At 40.1% G+C, this 15,623-nt stretch overlaps 1 protein-coding gene across 4 annotated transcripts in view; it reads left to right on the top strand.

The window, feature by feature from the left end:
* Window positions 1–15,623, top strand: part of LOC128695911 (uncharacterized) — a 59,197-nt gene that overhangs the window by 16,010 nt on the left and 27,564 nt on the right. The window contains exons 1-6 of one of the 4 annotated variants that reach the window (XR_011393049.1): window positions 3,422–3,553; window positions 9,131–9,243; window positions 9,396–9,559; window positions 11,167–11,313; window positions 13,551–13,672; window positions 14,301–14,491. Coding sequence is in view for 3 of the 4 variants with exons in the window: in XM_053786861.2 (XP_053642836.1) it covers window positions 3,540–3,553; window positions 9,131–9,243; window positions 9,396–9,559; window positions 11,167–11,313; window positions 13,551–13,672; window positions 14,301–14,421 (681 nt within the window). In the remaining variant the exon portion in view is untranslated. Of the gene's footprint in view, window positions 1–3,421; window positions 3,554–3,719; window positions 3,744–9,130; window positions 9,244–9,395; window positions 9,560–11,166; window positions 11,314–13,550; window positions 13,673–14,300; window positions 15,073–15,623 lie in introns of those variants that run through there. The other 3 variants (XM_053786861.2, XM_053786862.2, XM_053786863.2) reach the window with 3 other exon arrangements.

Here is a 15,623-nt window from a genome sequence, read left to right on the forward strand (position 1 = left end):
TCATATTCTGATGTCTCCTTTGCCTCTTTAAGACAAATATATCTGACTGTAGCTTATCTAATACTTGTAGAACTAGAAGATAGAATGTATGGAGTAGAGAGAGAGGGAGAGAAACAGAGAGAGAGAGAGAGAGAGAGAGAGAGAGAGAGAGAGAGAGAGAACTATCACTAGACGCTTACTAGGTGCAGTGAACCAGCCATCCAGGTGCTGGCAGCAAAGCTCAGCAAATTCCAACAGACTCTCGGATAACTTTCTTCTTGAAAGAGAGAGGCGGAGGTGTGAGCGGAGCACCACACCCTCTCTACCTCCTCTAATTTATATTTTAAAATATATAATTTATTCCTTAATTAAGCACACTCACTGATCATAGGCAAATTATTGGCAATATTAATAATAATAATAATAATAATAATAATAATAATAATAATAATAATAATAATAGCAATAATATTATTATTACTATTATTTTTTATTAATTGAGAAGAGCTAAACCAGTTGGGGTTAAATAGGGCGTAGAAAATGGGAGGTAATCAAGTTTAATCCCATGAAAGCGAGAGAGTATCTCTAATTCCTTGTGTCAAGATTATTATTATTAACATAAAGAGTGCTAAACCCGTAGGGAATACGCAGCGCCTGTGGGGGAGGGATGGAAGACATTCAGACTCAATTCAGGGAACTGGATCACAGATCCAATTCCCTAGATCAAGAGCCCCTCACCAGCGTCAAGGAACCTCCTTGAAGGGGCCTTGTGTCAAGAACATGAGCATGAAGACTGCATCCATCTGTCCTGGCTCCGACTACGACACGAGAACCGGGAGTCACAACGCTACTTCGTGTTCTCTCACACCGTGAACGTTCACTGCGGTCTCACGCCATATGTAAGAACACATGGCGTGTGCGCATGTAGGCGTGCGTGTGCGTATGTATACTTGTGCATGTGAAGAATGTCATGAACAACCACAGGTATGAAGGTGAGTCAAAAAAAGAAAAGAAAATGCACGCTCTGTACAACATATATGTATAAATTATACAGACCACAGCTGGCATCAGTGACTTACTATATAGAAAGCTCCTGGTTATGCTGAGCATTTCGGGCAACTTAGTTTAATTTTGTTCCCCAGGATGTGACCCACACCCAGGTACCTACTTACTGCTAGGTGAACAGCGACAGCAGGTGTCTTAAGGATACACGTCCAAAGTTTCCACCCGTACCGGGGGTCGAACCACGGAAACTCAGGGTATGAGCTGAGTGAGCTACCAACCAAGCTACGGGACACTCGTGTAGAGCTTTATCAAGTCCCGACTTCATAAAGCCCTTCACAGAGCCTTGCCTTGTCTCAATTAAAACTTATTCTACAGCGTTAGCCTTTTTCTTCACAGCGCCTGAAAACTGGGAGGTAGATTTGATCCGAGAAAATGGAGGGAAATCACAATTCATCGGATCAAGGACCCGTCACCAGCATCAAGGCTGATGTTCACCGCAACAAATCATAAGTTCCCGCAAAAGAAACAACTGAAGCTACAGTAGACTTCACATCCCAGTTTATTACATAACTTCTGCCGATCTAATTCCTGATTTTTTAACTGGTAAAGATTAATGTTATATTCACGTGAATCGCTAAACCCGGTGTGTTTTTTTTTTGGGGGGGGGGAGGGGATGGGCTTAAAGTTATCGATATCATTGTCAATAAAACTTCATTCAATGTGCTCACTTATATATATATATATATATATATATATATATATATATATATATATATATATATATATATATATATATATATATATATATATATATATATATATCGTGCCGAATATGCAAAACTGGTCAATTAGCAAGAACTCATTTAAAATTAAGTCCTCTCTAAAATTTTCTCTTATACGTTTAAAGATATATTTTTTTCATTAATGTTGATGTAAAAATTTATAATTTTGCACCAAAAGGAACTTAGAAAACTTACCTAACCTTATTATAACAAGAACAATTTATTTTAGCCTAACCCAACTAAATATATTTTAGATTTGTTTACAATAATTTAATACTAAACAAACACAGTGAAAATATTTTTTTCGTTAGGTTCAGAATGATTTTGGCGAAATTATTGCATACACAAATTTTCACTTGTCCTATATGGCAAGATGAGCATTGCTAATTAAGCCAAGATCGCAAGTTCTGCCTATTCGGCACGACATATATATATATATATATATATATATATATATATATATATATATATATATATATATATATATATATATATATATATATATATATATATATATATATATATATATATATATATATATATATATATATATATATATATATATATACACGTGTCATGCCGAATATGTAAAACTGGTCAATTAGCAAGAACTCATCTAAAATTAATTCCTTTCTGAAAATTTCTCTTATACCTATCTAACCTTATTATAACAAGCGCAATTTATTTTAGCCTAATCCTATTAAATATATTTTAAATACGTTCACAGTAATTTAATACTAAATAAACACAATGAAATATATTTTTTTCGTTAGGTGTACGATGATATATATAAATATGTTTATATATATATATATATATATGTATATATATATATATATATATATATATATATATATATATATATCAATAACACTGCGACTAGCCAAGGGCTCGAACCCATGCTGCTTTGGCCTGCCTCATGGTGGGCGAAAACTCATGACGCCTTTACCCACGGGACCAAAGGCGTCATGGGTTTTCGCCCACCATGAGGCAGGCCAAAGCAGCATGGGTTCGAGCCCTTGGCTAGTCGCAGTGTTGTTACTGATCAATACCACTTGTTCGTGGGCACAAATATATATATATATATATATATATATATATATATATATATATATATATATATATATATATATATATATATAACCCTCTCGGTGTAGACCTTGATCGTGTAGATCTGTCAGTGTTGAGCTACAGAGTCCATTCAAAATAACTTAAACTTTTTTTTGTTTTGTTATATTTACTGGTGAGCTTTTGAGGCCCATGTGAGCTTTGGCTGCCCTTAGCCTTGGCCTCCCTTTGTGAGTCTTGGCCACCCTTGTGAGCCTTAGCTGCTCTTGTGAGCTTTGGCCACCCTTGTGAGCCCTGGCTGCCTTTGTAGGCCGTTGCTGCCTTGTGACTCTCAATTGCCCTGGTGAACAGTTAGCAAAATAAAGTCTAGTAATTTACTCCTGATATCAATTCCACAGTTGTAAATATGTTCGTGGAGTTAATATTCAGCCTAGTGTAAATACATTCTTGACAATATGTACAAGTGACGTTACCGAGAATTGACCTCAAATACAAGTACATTAGTGAGCGAGGGTGGAGAGTACTGAGCGATGCCTCGTTTTTCTCTGCTTCGAATTAGACATCTCGTGGGTTCGAATCTGCTGGTTTGTTTATCCAACATGGCTCACTGTTGCCTGACGGCCAGGCAGCCAGTGAGGGACGTGAGAAAATTATATTATACACATCTAGCATTCTCTCGAGGCCACCAATACACAAGAGGATAAAATGAGAACGAGGAGGTGAGGTCGACGTCATGTGAGGCTGACATCATTTGTTGTGTACAGTGTATTGGCGGAGGTGGAGTGGAATGTGATGGCTGGTTTATGAAAGATGAGAAATCTACAGCTGAATGTTTCCTGGTGAATAAACAAGGCCAGTGAATCTCCAGTCACTATTGTTCAATTGGGGAATGTAGCTGATCAGAGCAAGGTAAACATACCCGTGACCCTTCAGTAGACGAGAGGATATGGAAAGGCAGAGATATTATCACTTTGCTCCTAGTAAAGAGCTCTTGATCCAAAAAATTAGAGCTACTTCCCTCCCTTCGTATTCGAATCAAAAGTAATTGGCTCCCCTTCCCCAGCCTCTGTCCAACCCCTACGAGTTTAGCGCTCTCCATTAATAAATATAATACTGATTCTCAGAAATGAACTACTAGTCGTATTTGTTCTAATACTATAATTGCTACACTTACTACTACTATTGCTACTACTAGCTAACTAATAGTGTTTGTGGATACTAGTCGTTGATTGGTCTACCTTGAGAGCTGAGAAGAATATATTTCAAGAACTTCAATTTTTTAATTCAGTTCGCACACAAGTCATTATAAATTATTTTGTATAAGAAAATTTCAAACCAAAGACATATTTATGTAACAGTAAGTGCGAAACTGTCAGCAAAGAGTTTTGCCTGGATAGCAAACTTTCGTCTCGTATTGTCTTCAGTAGGAGGTGGGATCACTTAATGCTCTCTGGCTGGCTCTTACTAGGCGGTGGGATCACTTGATGCTCTCTGGCTGGCTTTTACTAGGCGGTGGGATCACTTGATGCTCTCTGGCTGGCTTTTACTAGGCGGTGGGATCACTTGATGCTCTCTGGCTGGCTTTTACTAGGCGGTGGGATCACTTGATGCTCTCTGGCTGGCTCTTACTAGGCGGTGGGATCACTTGATGCTCTCTGGCTGGCTTTTACTAGGCGGTGGGATCACTTGATGCTCTCTGGCTGGCTTTTACTAGGCGGTGGGATCACTTGATGCTCTCTGGATGGCTTTTACTAGGCGGTGGGATCACTTGATGCTCTCTGGCTGGCTTTTACTAGGCGGTGGGATCACTTGATGCTCTCTGGCTGGCTTTTACTAGGCGGTGGGATCACTTGATGCTCTCTGGATGGCTTTTACTAGGCGGTGGGATCACTTGATGCTCTCTGGCTGGCTTTTACTAGGCGGTGGGATCACTTGATGCTCTCTGGCTGGCTTTTACTAGGCGGTGGGATCACTTGATGCTCTCTGGATGGCTTTTACTAGGCGGTGGGATCACTTGATGCTCTCTGGATGTCTTTTACTAGGCGGTGGGATCACTTGATGCTCTCTGGATGGCTTTTACTAGGCGGTGGGATCACTTGATGCTCTCTGGCTGGCTTTTACTAGGCGGTGGGATCACTTGATGCTCTCTGGATGGCTTTTACTAGGCGGTGGGATCACTTGATGCTCTCTGACTGGCTCTTACTAGGCGGTGGGATCACTTGATGCTCTCTGGCTGGCTCTTACTAGGCGGTGGGATCACTTGATGCACTCTGGCTGGCTCTTACTAGGCGGTGGGATCACTTGATGTTCTCTGGCTGGCTTTTACTAGGCGGTGGGATCACTTGATGCTCTCTGGCTGGCTTTTACTAGGCGGTGGGATCACTTGATGCTCTCTGGCTGGCTCTTACTAGGCGGTGGGATCACTTGATGCTCTCTGGCTGGCTCTTACTAGGCGGTGGGATCACTTGATGCTCTCTGGCTGGCTCTTACTAGGCGGTGGGATCACTTGATGCTCTCTGGCTGGCTCTTACTAGGCGGTGGGATCACTTGATGCTCTCTGGCTGGCTCTTACTAGGCGGTGGGATCACCTGATGCTCTCTGGATGGCTCTTACTAGGCGGTGGGATCACTTGGTGCTCTCTGGATGGCTCTTACTAGGCGGTGGGATCACTTGATGCTCTCTGGCTGGCTCTTTACTAGGCGGTGGGATCACTTGATGCACTCTGGCTGGCTCTTACTAGGCGGTGGGATCACTTGATGTTCTCTGGCTGGCTTTTACTAGGCGGTGGGATCACTTGATGCTCTCTGGCTGGCTTTTACTAGGCGGTGGGATCACTTGATGCTCTCTGGCTGGCTCTTACTAGGCGGTGGGATCACTTGATGCTCTCTGGCTGGCTTTTACTAGGCGGTGGGATCACTTGATGCTCTCTGGCTGGCTCTTACTAGGCGGTGGGATCACTTGATGCTCTCTGGCTGGCTCTTACTAGGCGGTGGGATCACTTGATGCTCTCTGGCTGGCTCTTACTAGGCGGTGGGATCACTTGATGCTCTCTGGCTGGCTCTTACTAGGCGGTGGGATCACTTGATGCTCTCTGGATGGCTCTTACTAGGCGGTGGGATCACTTGATGCTCTCTGGCTGGCTCTTACTAGGCGGTGGGATCACCTGATGCTCTCTGGATGGCTCTTACTAGGCGGTGGGATCACTTGGTGCTCTCTGGATGGCTCTTACTAGGCGGTGGGATCACTTGATGCTCTCTGGATGGCTCTTACTAGGGGGTGGGATCAATTGATGCTCTCTGGATGGCTCTTACTAGGCGGTGGGATCACTTGATGCTCTCTGGATGGCTCTTACTAGGCGGTGGGATCACTTGATGCTCTCTGGATGGCTCTTACTAGCGGTGGGATCACTTGATGCTCTCTGGATGGCTCTTACTAGGCGGTGGGATCACTTGATGCTCTCTGGATGGCTCTTACTAGGCGGTGGGATCACTTGATGCTCTCTGGATGGCTCTTACTAGGCGGTGGGATCACTTGATGCTCTCTGGATGGCTCTTACTAGGCGGTGGGATCACTTGATGCTCTCTGGATGGCTCTTACTAGGCGGTGGGATCACTTGATGCTCTCTGGATGGCTCTTACTAGGCGGTGGGATAACTTGATGCTCTCTGGATGGCTCTTACTAGGCGGTGGGATCACTTGATGCTCTCAGGATGGCTCTTACTAGGCGGTTGGATCATTTGATGCTCTCCGGCTGGCTCTTACTAGGCGGTGGGATCACTTGATGCTCTCTGGATGGCTCTTACTAGGCGGTGGGATCACTTGATGCTCTCTGGATGGCTCTTACCCGCACTCGTGTGTCAACTACACGAGGGCCATTAAGGCTGCTTAATAATCTGTTCACCACCGTCACAAATTCTGAAATTCCCTAAATAACGACTCGAGCAAAATCTAAGTATCCATTCATTGCATTCTCGGTGTGAATTTATATAAAAAAAAATGACACTGCTCATCCTACGTTCTTACTAAGACACTTTTCCATCCAGACACTATCTTTTGTATGAACTTATGGAAATATTTGAGGAATATTAAAATATATCTACGGTCGGCTGAAATTTAAAGGCCTTGATATGCCTGGAGTAGATACCTATGTAACTGTAGGAGCAGAGCTATGCTTGTGGTGTCCTGTTTTCAATATGTTCTTCACACAATTTATAAAAGTCCAGTGATTGTAGCCCTTTATTTTTTCTTCTTCTAGCAATCTGTTTATAAAGAAAAAATGTCGAATATTTTTTTATCTAGAGTTTTGTTCTTAATTTTTTGTGGCCTCTTGTTATCACTGATTATATTAAATACTTTGTTTCATGTGCTTTTATATCTACTGTTTTTTCTTCCATTAACCACAGTTGCCATCATTAATGTTTCCATCCTTTCAACTTTTTTTTTTAGTTCTGGGAACCATTTTTAGCTCTGGTCGTTTTCCATCTGATATTTTAGATGTGAACCAACACAGCAAAAGCCGGCTGCACTTTCTGCTTAACATGCCTTTTAAACATTTCAGTTTCCCTCCATATATGCATTTAAGTTATTTACTGTTAGCCAGTGTAGCATTATATATATATATATATATATATATATATATATATATATATATATATATATATATATATATATATATATACATACATGAACATTGATCTCTGGCTGAAGGAGACTCGAACCTACGAACCCTAGGACAAGGTACGCAGTGCTTTACCAATCTACCCACACTGGACAATACCTTGGCGTGTAGCTTGCGCTACACGTTTGATCCAAGGCAGCCAGCTTTCAGGGAGAAGGCTTACAGCTTTTCATCTCGTCCCTGCTCTCGCGAATTCCTTGCATATATATATATATATATATATATATATATATATATATATATATATATATATATATATATATATATATATATATATATATATATTTCTCACGGTTTATTATATGATCTGGTAACTCTTTGATCCCTTTCTTTGTAAAAGACAATTTTCCCGTAATTCTTCATTTAGTCTTGTTTCGCATTCTCAGATTTCCATTACACTTCATTTATCAGCATTAATTCTCGTTTTCCATATCTCTCGATCTGTTCATTTTATCCAAATCATTTGCAAAGATTTGGTCATTTTACAAAACTGAATAAAAGATATGGTTTTATAGTTATCCTGTTTATTTGCTTCTTCCCTTTCTACACTTGTGCATTCTTTTCTGGTTTGTTTATATTACTGATAGGTTCCTGAATCAGCCCTCCTCCTATATTTTTTTTTTAATAGCTCTCCAACATCTTCCATTAATCCATTGTCTAATATACTTTCTTTTACCCATTTTTGGTATAAACTGTTCAATTCAAACTTCATCATTATTTCAGATCTCGCTGAATGCAATATTTAATTTCTCTTGAACATTGCTCTAAGGGATTGTATTTTTCATTCTTATAACCTAGACGTTTTCTTCAGAGTCATATTTAACTGCATACATTATTTCCTACTAGTTCAGCACTTTCTCTTGAATATAATAACAGTAATCTTCACCCCGTTCTCTTAAAGGGGTTGCCTTGATAAAAGGCTCTTGAGCCAAAGAATTGGATCCACTCTTCCATTCCTTGAATCCAACCTGATTATCCTCCATTCCTCCAGGCGCTTTATGACCACTATGGGTTTAGGGCTTCCCAAGAGTATAATAAATGCTCCGTGATGAATGCCGCCTTTTGTCTGTTGTATTCTCGCGTGACTCGTCCTGAACCTCAGGCGTCCGCAGATACACTGACCCCGGTGTTGCATCGTTTCCTGGTTCTTCGAGGCATCCAGTAGGAAGCCTTCACATTCCTCAACCGCCGGTTCTTCTCAGAGCTCTTCTGCACCTCATACTGTGGTGAAAGTTTACGTTCTGGTGCATTTGCTTTCCATCGACACCTAACAAAGCAAGGCACGCCTCTGTCGTGCCTGGAAAGAACGACAAAGCTTAGAACAGGTCTTACTGCTCCACTAGTCCTGGTCTTTTTCTTCTCTTTTAAACATTTACTTTAAATAATACTGTGCTATTTGAATTTTATGTTACCGTAAACTACTAACCCAGCAAACGTGGGACGATCACGCTACCCTTGCATAACGTATATTATAGAAATTTCAGATAAAAGTGAAGGGATAGTTTGCTCAGTGTAACGTCCAAATTACCAGGTCGAGCAAGTTAAATTCTTAATACTTCTTTGTTACATTCACTCCAGTTAAATTTCATATTTAATTAAAAATATTTTCATCTGGCCAGGCATGTAGGCGGAGTGTTGTGGTGGTGGTGGGCGGCAGTGAGTGTTGCAGAGGTGGCGGCGCAGACCAACAACGTCCCCAGCCTGGAGGAGATGAGCCCTCAGCCAGGGCCAAGTAGGAAGCATCCCTTACAGATGTCACGATGTACTGATGCACACTCATCAATGATATACAGAATATTATTAACAAAATTTTAATTCGTCTGTGTGTGTATTATAGGAATAAAGCGTGTCTCAGTTCAACTAAAAGGAGATACATTACTGCAGGTGCACTGGAGGTAATAGCTGCGGCAGTAGTGAGTGTGTGGGATGAAGAGAAGCTGCGGCATGTTTTTGATTTGCGGAGGACACTGCGGCAGAGCGGACGTCACGTGAGGGATCTGTCGGCTCTGATCTTCCCCTTCTTGAACTATGCTTCTGTCATCACACAGGTGAGAACCACTTGTGTCACTCCCTTGTTTACATGCTCGTCTCTGCTGCTTGCTAGTCTGTTTATTTTCACACCTTCTACAGCTTTCTGAAAGGGGTAAGGGTGGAGGATAGGGAGGGAAAAAAGATTAAAAGTGTCACCGTTTCAGAAGCTCTTTATTAAGCTTTTTACAGATTTAGGGAATGATTAATGTATATCTTATATTTAGATCAAGTGTGTAAATTCATTCATAACATATACTGACCCAGAAATCGTTTGCATATGACCTAGTCTTTTTATTTGTACAATGTGTAACCTTCCGTGGTTACTATTAACCCAGCAACTCTCATTCGGCCTAAATAGTTGGGAGAATTTCCTATTCGATAAATGTTTTTCAAGAATTGGAATGGTTGTCAAGGTCTTGACTGAAACAACCGAAGACGAGTACAGTTAGGTAGAATGTCTTGTGTTTAACGGTTGAACGATCAAGTCTCCCCCATGTTTTGCACTGACCCGCAGGGATTCTGATGCTCCAATTAATTTAATTGCAGTGATGACTGTTACTTTTCCTAATGGAGAGTGAATTACTTTGATAGTACTGGAGGTATCTAGAAGTGCTGACTTGGCATGAACTTTTCTCGGCATAATTTTTTTATGCCTTTGCACTGTGTTCCTTGGTCGCATTAGTGAGGGATCAGGGAAGACTAACATTGGTGGACCATTCCCCACTTCTGGCTCCTATATAGCATTGAACTTGCCTGTTGACCCCTGCATAAATATTGAAGATGAGGACTGATAAAGAGGAATTCTTCTGAAGGTGGAGGTGTAAGCTTGAACTTAGGCTCTTCATTTGCGGGATGCTGCTGCTGTCAGGCCGGCGATGTCATCTGACATTCCCCAGATGCTCGCAGGAATATTGATGTAATTGAATATTGTTCCTCTCTAAACAGTTTGGATTCTTGGTAAGACCTCTGTAGCCACCCACTTCAGAGGATTTTGCAATGAAGAACATTACTGGTGAGGCGGACACACTTGTTTTTGTAAATGGTAATACATATACTTTCGTACAATTGATAGGGTATCTGTCCACCTTCATATTCTCCTGTGCGATAAAAGCCAGGTGGTATTTGGTTGCCAAATCAAAATGGTGTACAAATTCAGTGGAAAAACAGATGAAACCACTCAGGGTCAAAATAAAGTTTTTACGTGGAAAGATATCGATGGTAGCAGGTGTGGTGATCCCTGAAGACAAACTTTCAGCACTCTCTTCCCCTCAATGAAGGTTCCTCGATGATAGAGAACTTTTGGTGCAAGGAATTGGACCTGATTACCTCCCAGTTTTGCAGGTGATGTATGATTTCTATGGATTTAGCACTACCCTTCAATATAATAAGAATTAGCACTTGCTAATGTAATTTTAATTATTATTTAATACTGTAGTTATATGGCTATATAATTTGTCAGTATAATTATTTAGAAATTTGTTGCATTTTGTAACTGGGTAGTTGTATTAGTAATATTTTTATTTTTGTTTGGAAAAAATCAATTACCATAGCTGTCATGTTTTCTGTTAGTATTTTAACAGTTCAGGTATGGGATTTTTTTCGTTTTTTCATCTCATCACCACAGGCGGTGTCGAATGTGCCGTTCTTGATATCAGCGTTGGTGTCAGCTGTGTCGGCAGTGGTGGCAGCAGTGGGATCTGGCCTGGCACTAGTGGGAACTGGCATTGAATACGGAGGACAAGCTACATACGCGCTTGGCACCATCATAGAGGTGAGTCAGACGTTCCCCTTCTTCAAATAAAATTAAAATGACATCTGCATGCAAGGTAGGTTTTGTTTACTTTCAATTATTTTCAGTAATCTATCTTAACCTATTTTTATATTAGTATTAATAAAAATGCACCAAGCCTGTGAGCGTGAAACCTGAACATTCCATAGAATTTACTTCACTAATGTTGTTTACCAGTTTGTTCCACTCCCCGGCAACGCTTTCCTTTATGACACTGAAGTCATTGAAGTCAGTTGACCTTGAACGAAATCAAATTTTAAGATTAACTTTGCCCAGTTTGAATTCGTTGTTGTGAATTCACTATTGCTTTTATATTTTCAATATCCTATCTATATACTATTTCTATCTTTCTTCCACTCATAACTGTAGTCATATCACCGCTCAAATTAAAAGTTGAATTACATACAGTAGAATGAGTAGATGCATTTCCTCAGTATAATCTATGAACTACATTAAGAATTAGGTATTCCATACATTTATTTGCAAATGGGTCTTACAAAGATGAGGTGAATCACAGAATAAGTGTGAGGAAAAAAAATGTGTAGTGTGGAGAAAGAAAAAAGTTTGTCCACGAGGCAAAATCAAAATTTTACATATTTGTCAAGGTCTTCAATTCCTGCAACTAAGGGGTTACTAGCCCCTTGTTCCCGGCATATTAGTCGCCTCGTACGACACGCATGGCTTACGAAGAATTTCCTTTCATAGGTACTAGAAAAAGCGGTGCATTTCAGAGATGTGAATCCCCTCGACTCATCTCTGAGCACTTTACCTACAAACTCTTCTGAAAGGACTTGAGACTGAAGCAATCTGTAACAAGTTTTCCCTTCATTGAAATATATATAATGACCCATTGTGGAAATTCAAGAAGAAAAAGGAATCCTAAGAAGATAAAAGAATTTGTCGGGGAAATCTGATCATTGTCAATGTATAACAACATATGCATAATAATCATCGATAGAACTGGCCTTTAGAGTATTGATGAACAGCATCAACTATATATAACTAGTACAACAATAACTATGGTTACAGTTAGCATTCGTTAAGCACATTTAAATGAAATGCATATGTCTTAAATATAAATAATGATCTATACTATTCAACAGACTAGACAAATTATTTATATAGAAACTGTTGAATTTTCTTGCTCAGAGCTTCCTGGTTTCTGTAATTTTCTCACTAGCGGGCAGACTCGCATATTTTCATATTATAGTAGTGATTTCCTGCATACTATATGTATGTAGGTAAATACTGATTCGCAGAATTTTATTAACACAATTGTAGACTACTCACGGAATGGACATGATTTTAACCCTAGCAAACAAGCCCTAAAATTAAAATGCCAATGGAAATTAGTCACCATGCCTGACTTTTTGAGTTATTCAAGGTAATTTACACTATGATAATTGTAGTTGTGTGTGCCTGTACCTCAATAAACTTACTAATCGCTAACTAGGTATATTTCTATGTACCAGGAAGAGTAACATGGGTCATACTGTGACCACAAATGTAGGCTTTTAAAATTTGTTTTATCCTCTGTATTTATTACTTTTTATATCTTCACTTTTCAAAGTTAGTTGCTCATAAAAAAATATTCCAAATACCATGTTAGGTTCATGATGCTTAAACATAAGTTAATTACATATTGATTTGAAAATTCTGATAAATTTATGCAATTCTTATGGATTTTTTTTTTTGTCTTTTCCATTTCATATTAAGGCATTATTTCATAAGCATCTTAAAATTATTTTTGACACTTGCCGTTTTGGTCCCTCCCGTAAAACTTTTGTAAGATTTTGTTATTAAACACACACAAGCTTAAATAATTTAGAAATGAATAAGTTTTTAGGATTCATGTATCAATTACATTGTTTTATAGACAATTATGAAGAAATTAATCTATAATTACATAGTTGCTCATAACTAGACATAATGATGCTGATACAAAGTAACTGAATCCATTGTCTTGCTCTGTACCCCAGGTGACAAAAGACTGCAGCCTGAAAAAGCCTAGGTAATACAGAATTTAGGTATTTTCAATAACTCAAAATAACTCGTGTTGCTAACATTTTATATCAAATCATTCATTTTTTGCTGCCATTATGGCTACTCCCATCTCTCCGCGTCGCACGTAAATGTCCCTGTGTTACAAATTTCCAAAACACATTGTTCATAAACTCTAAATGATGACGCTGCTTCCTAATGTTCATGCCCGGGTACAGGCGTCGTCATCCAAGGTGCCCACAGGGATAACGCTGGCTGTGCTGATTGGAACATGGCTCATTGTCACCTATCCAGGGTTTTATCACCAGTTCTTCTCCACTCTAGCATCAGCAGGGCTCGGGTAAGTATATCAGTGTGTTGTTATCGCTTATGTTTGACTCTCAATATCCATTTGTTTATATTGAATTATATATACTGTTCTCTTCTCTCTCTTCTTAGTCTCTTATTTTTCCTTATTTGTGTGTGTGTGTGTGTGTGTGTGTGTGTGTGTGTGTGTGTGTGTGTGTGTGTGTGTGTGTGTTCGCGCGCTTGTGCGTGCTTGTTCTGTGGATTTATTAATGTGTACTGCTCGTGAAACTAGCATTCCAGACGGGTGAAGAATGAAATTAGTCCTCTGTAGTATCCCCCGGCCACGAATGTGCTCGAATCAGGAGTGTCAGATCCAGTGTACACACTAGGTACCTGATGTTTGTAGTATGGTGGTCAGGTGGGTGAAGACGTGGGGAGGTTAGCTTGGATCCCAGGAGCCGGGTTAAAAAATATAAATTGTATATTTCTATATACATAGTTGCTTATTTTTTCAACTGAATATTCAGTCTGCGAGATGCTAAGCATGCTATCAGTAATGTCATATCAAGCTATAGGCGTTTAAATTTAGCACGATTTTTCTCAACTTTCAACATTATATAGAAAATACTGTAATAAACAATAAATTCTCAAATACGTGACCCAAGTGTTGTGTTGGTCAGGTTGGCGGGGCTGGTGGCGTCCCAGGTCAGAGTGTTCGTGCCGGACCACACACTCTGGGCCACACTCCTCGACACCTTCCAACGATTCGTCTTCACACTTGGGACCGAATTCTTCGCATGATCTCTACACACAAGTCATTATCTTTGGCACTTGTGTATCTACAGCTGGCCTCCATGCCCGGCCACTAAAGGTTCAGTTTCAATGTTGTCTCAATATTTCACCTTAATATCTGACATCTGTGTCTTACCTGTAGGATCAATCCCTAGACTGCTGTCCAGTATGCCTGACGCTTATGGCTAGACTCTACGTCTCGCCTGTATGTCTAGCTTTTGTATTTTTCTCTACACGGTCTCTATATATTTCGTCTGTTTGATTAGAGATTCGCAAGTGTGCCCCAATCCGACCTCGGAAAGTCTACACCCGATCTGCACCCATCTCAACATAGAGCATCCCAGAGTTGACGTCAGCAACATAAGACTGAATAGATCTTCCAGAAAATTATAGTAATTATTTTCAGCGGTGTCTATATGATCTTTATTGCAAGATATCATTTTGAAGGTATACTGCTTGCGGTACCTACAATTTACCGAGTGTTCTGAGGAGCAGGACGTTGTCATTATACCTAAGTAGTTTAACTTGACCTAACACCGCTATTATTGATAAGGAAAGTCCCTAAAAGTTGCTCCATCAGATCAAAGGTTAGCTGTTCATGCAAGTTTTATATAATAATTTTATTTTCCATTCTGATACACTATTAAAGATTATTCTGTTTTTATTATTATTATTGTGGCAGGGAACCTTGTTATAAATCTCACCGTGACTTTAACGGGTTTAACTAAGTTTACCACATTACTAACTGAATTGCTTTGCGGGGATCGAGACTCGGCTCCTGGCCCCGCCTCCTAGACTACTTTGATCGGCGTCACCGATTTCTGGCTTGTGGGCCTCATTATATATACTCTTGAAGCTGCGTATTGAGTTTTTTGTCATCCGTTGTGGTACATTTGCTCCTCTAGGAGGTTCGCCAGTGCTGAGAAGAAGCTCTTGATGCAAATAGCCAACCTTTCCTCCACCACACTCCGCAGGTCAAGGATGGTACCTTCCATTGCTCCAGGTGCTTTGTGGCCTCTACAGGTTTAGCACTTCAAAATAAAAAAAAATTGTCAGTTTAGAATTTCTTGTGCTTGCGACAATGAGGTCAGATTTTCCTGGGGACCGCTTGGTCCACCAAACTATTGCTGTCTACTGTCCACCAAACTATTGCTGTCTTCTGTCCAGTAGTCGTTACAACCTGTCTGATCAGGCACTTCTGGGTAATCAAG

The sequence above is a fragment of the Cherax quadricarinatus genome, chromosome 41 (genome assembly GCF_038502225.1).
Source record: "Cherax quadricarinatus isolate ZL_2023a chromosome 41, ASM3850222v1, whole genome shotgun sequence".
Classification (NCBI taxonomy): domain Eukaryota; kingdom Metazoa; phylum Arthropoda; class Malacostraca; order Decapoda; family Parastacidae; genus Cherax; species Cherax quadricarinatus.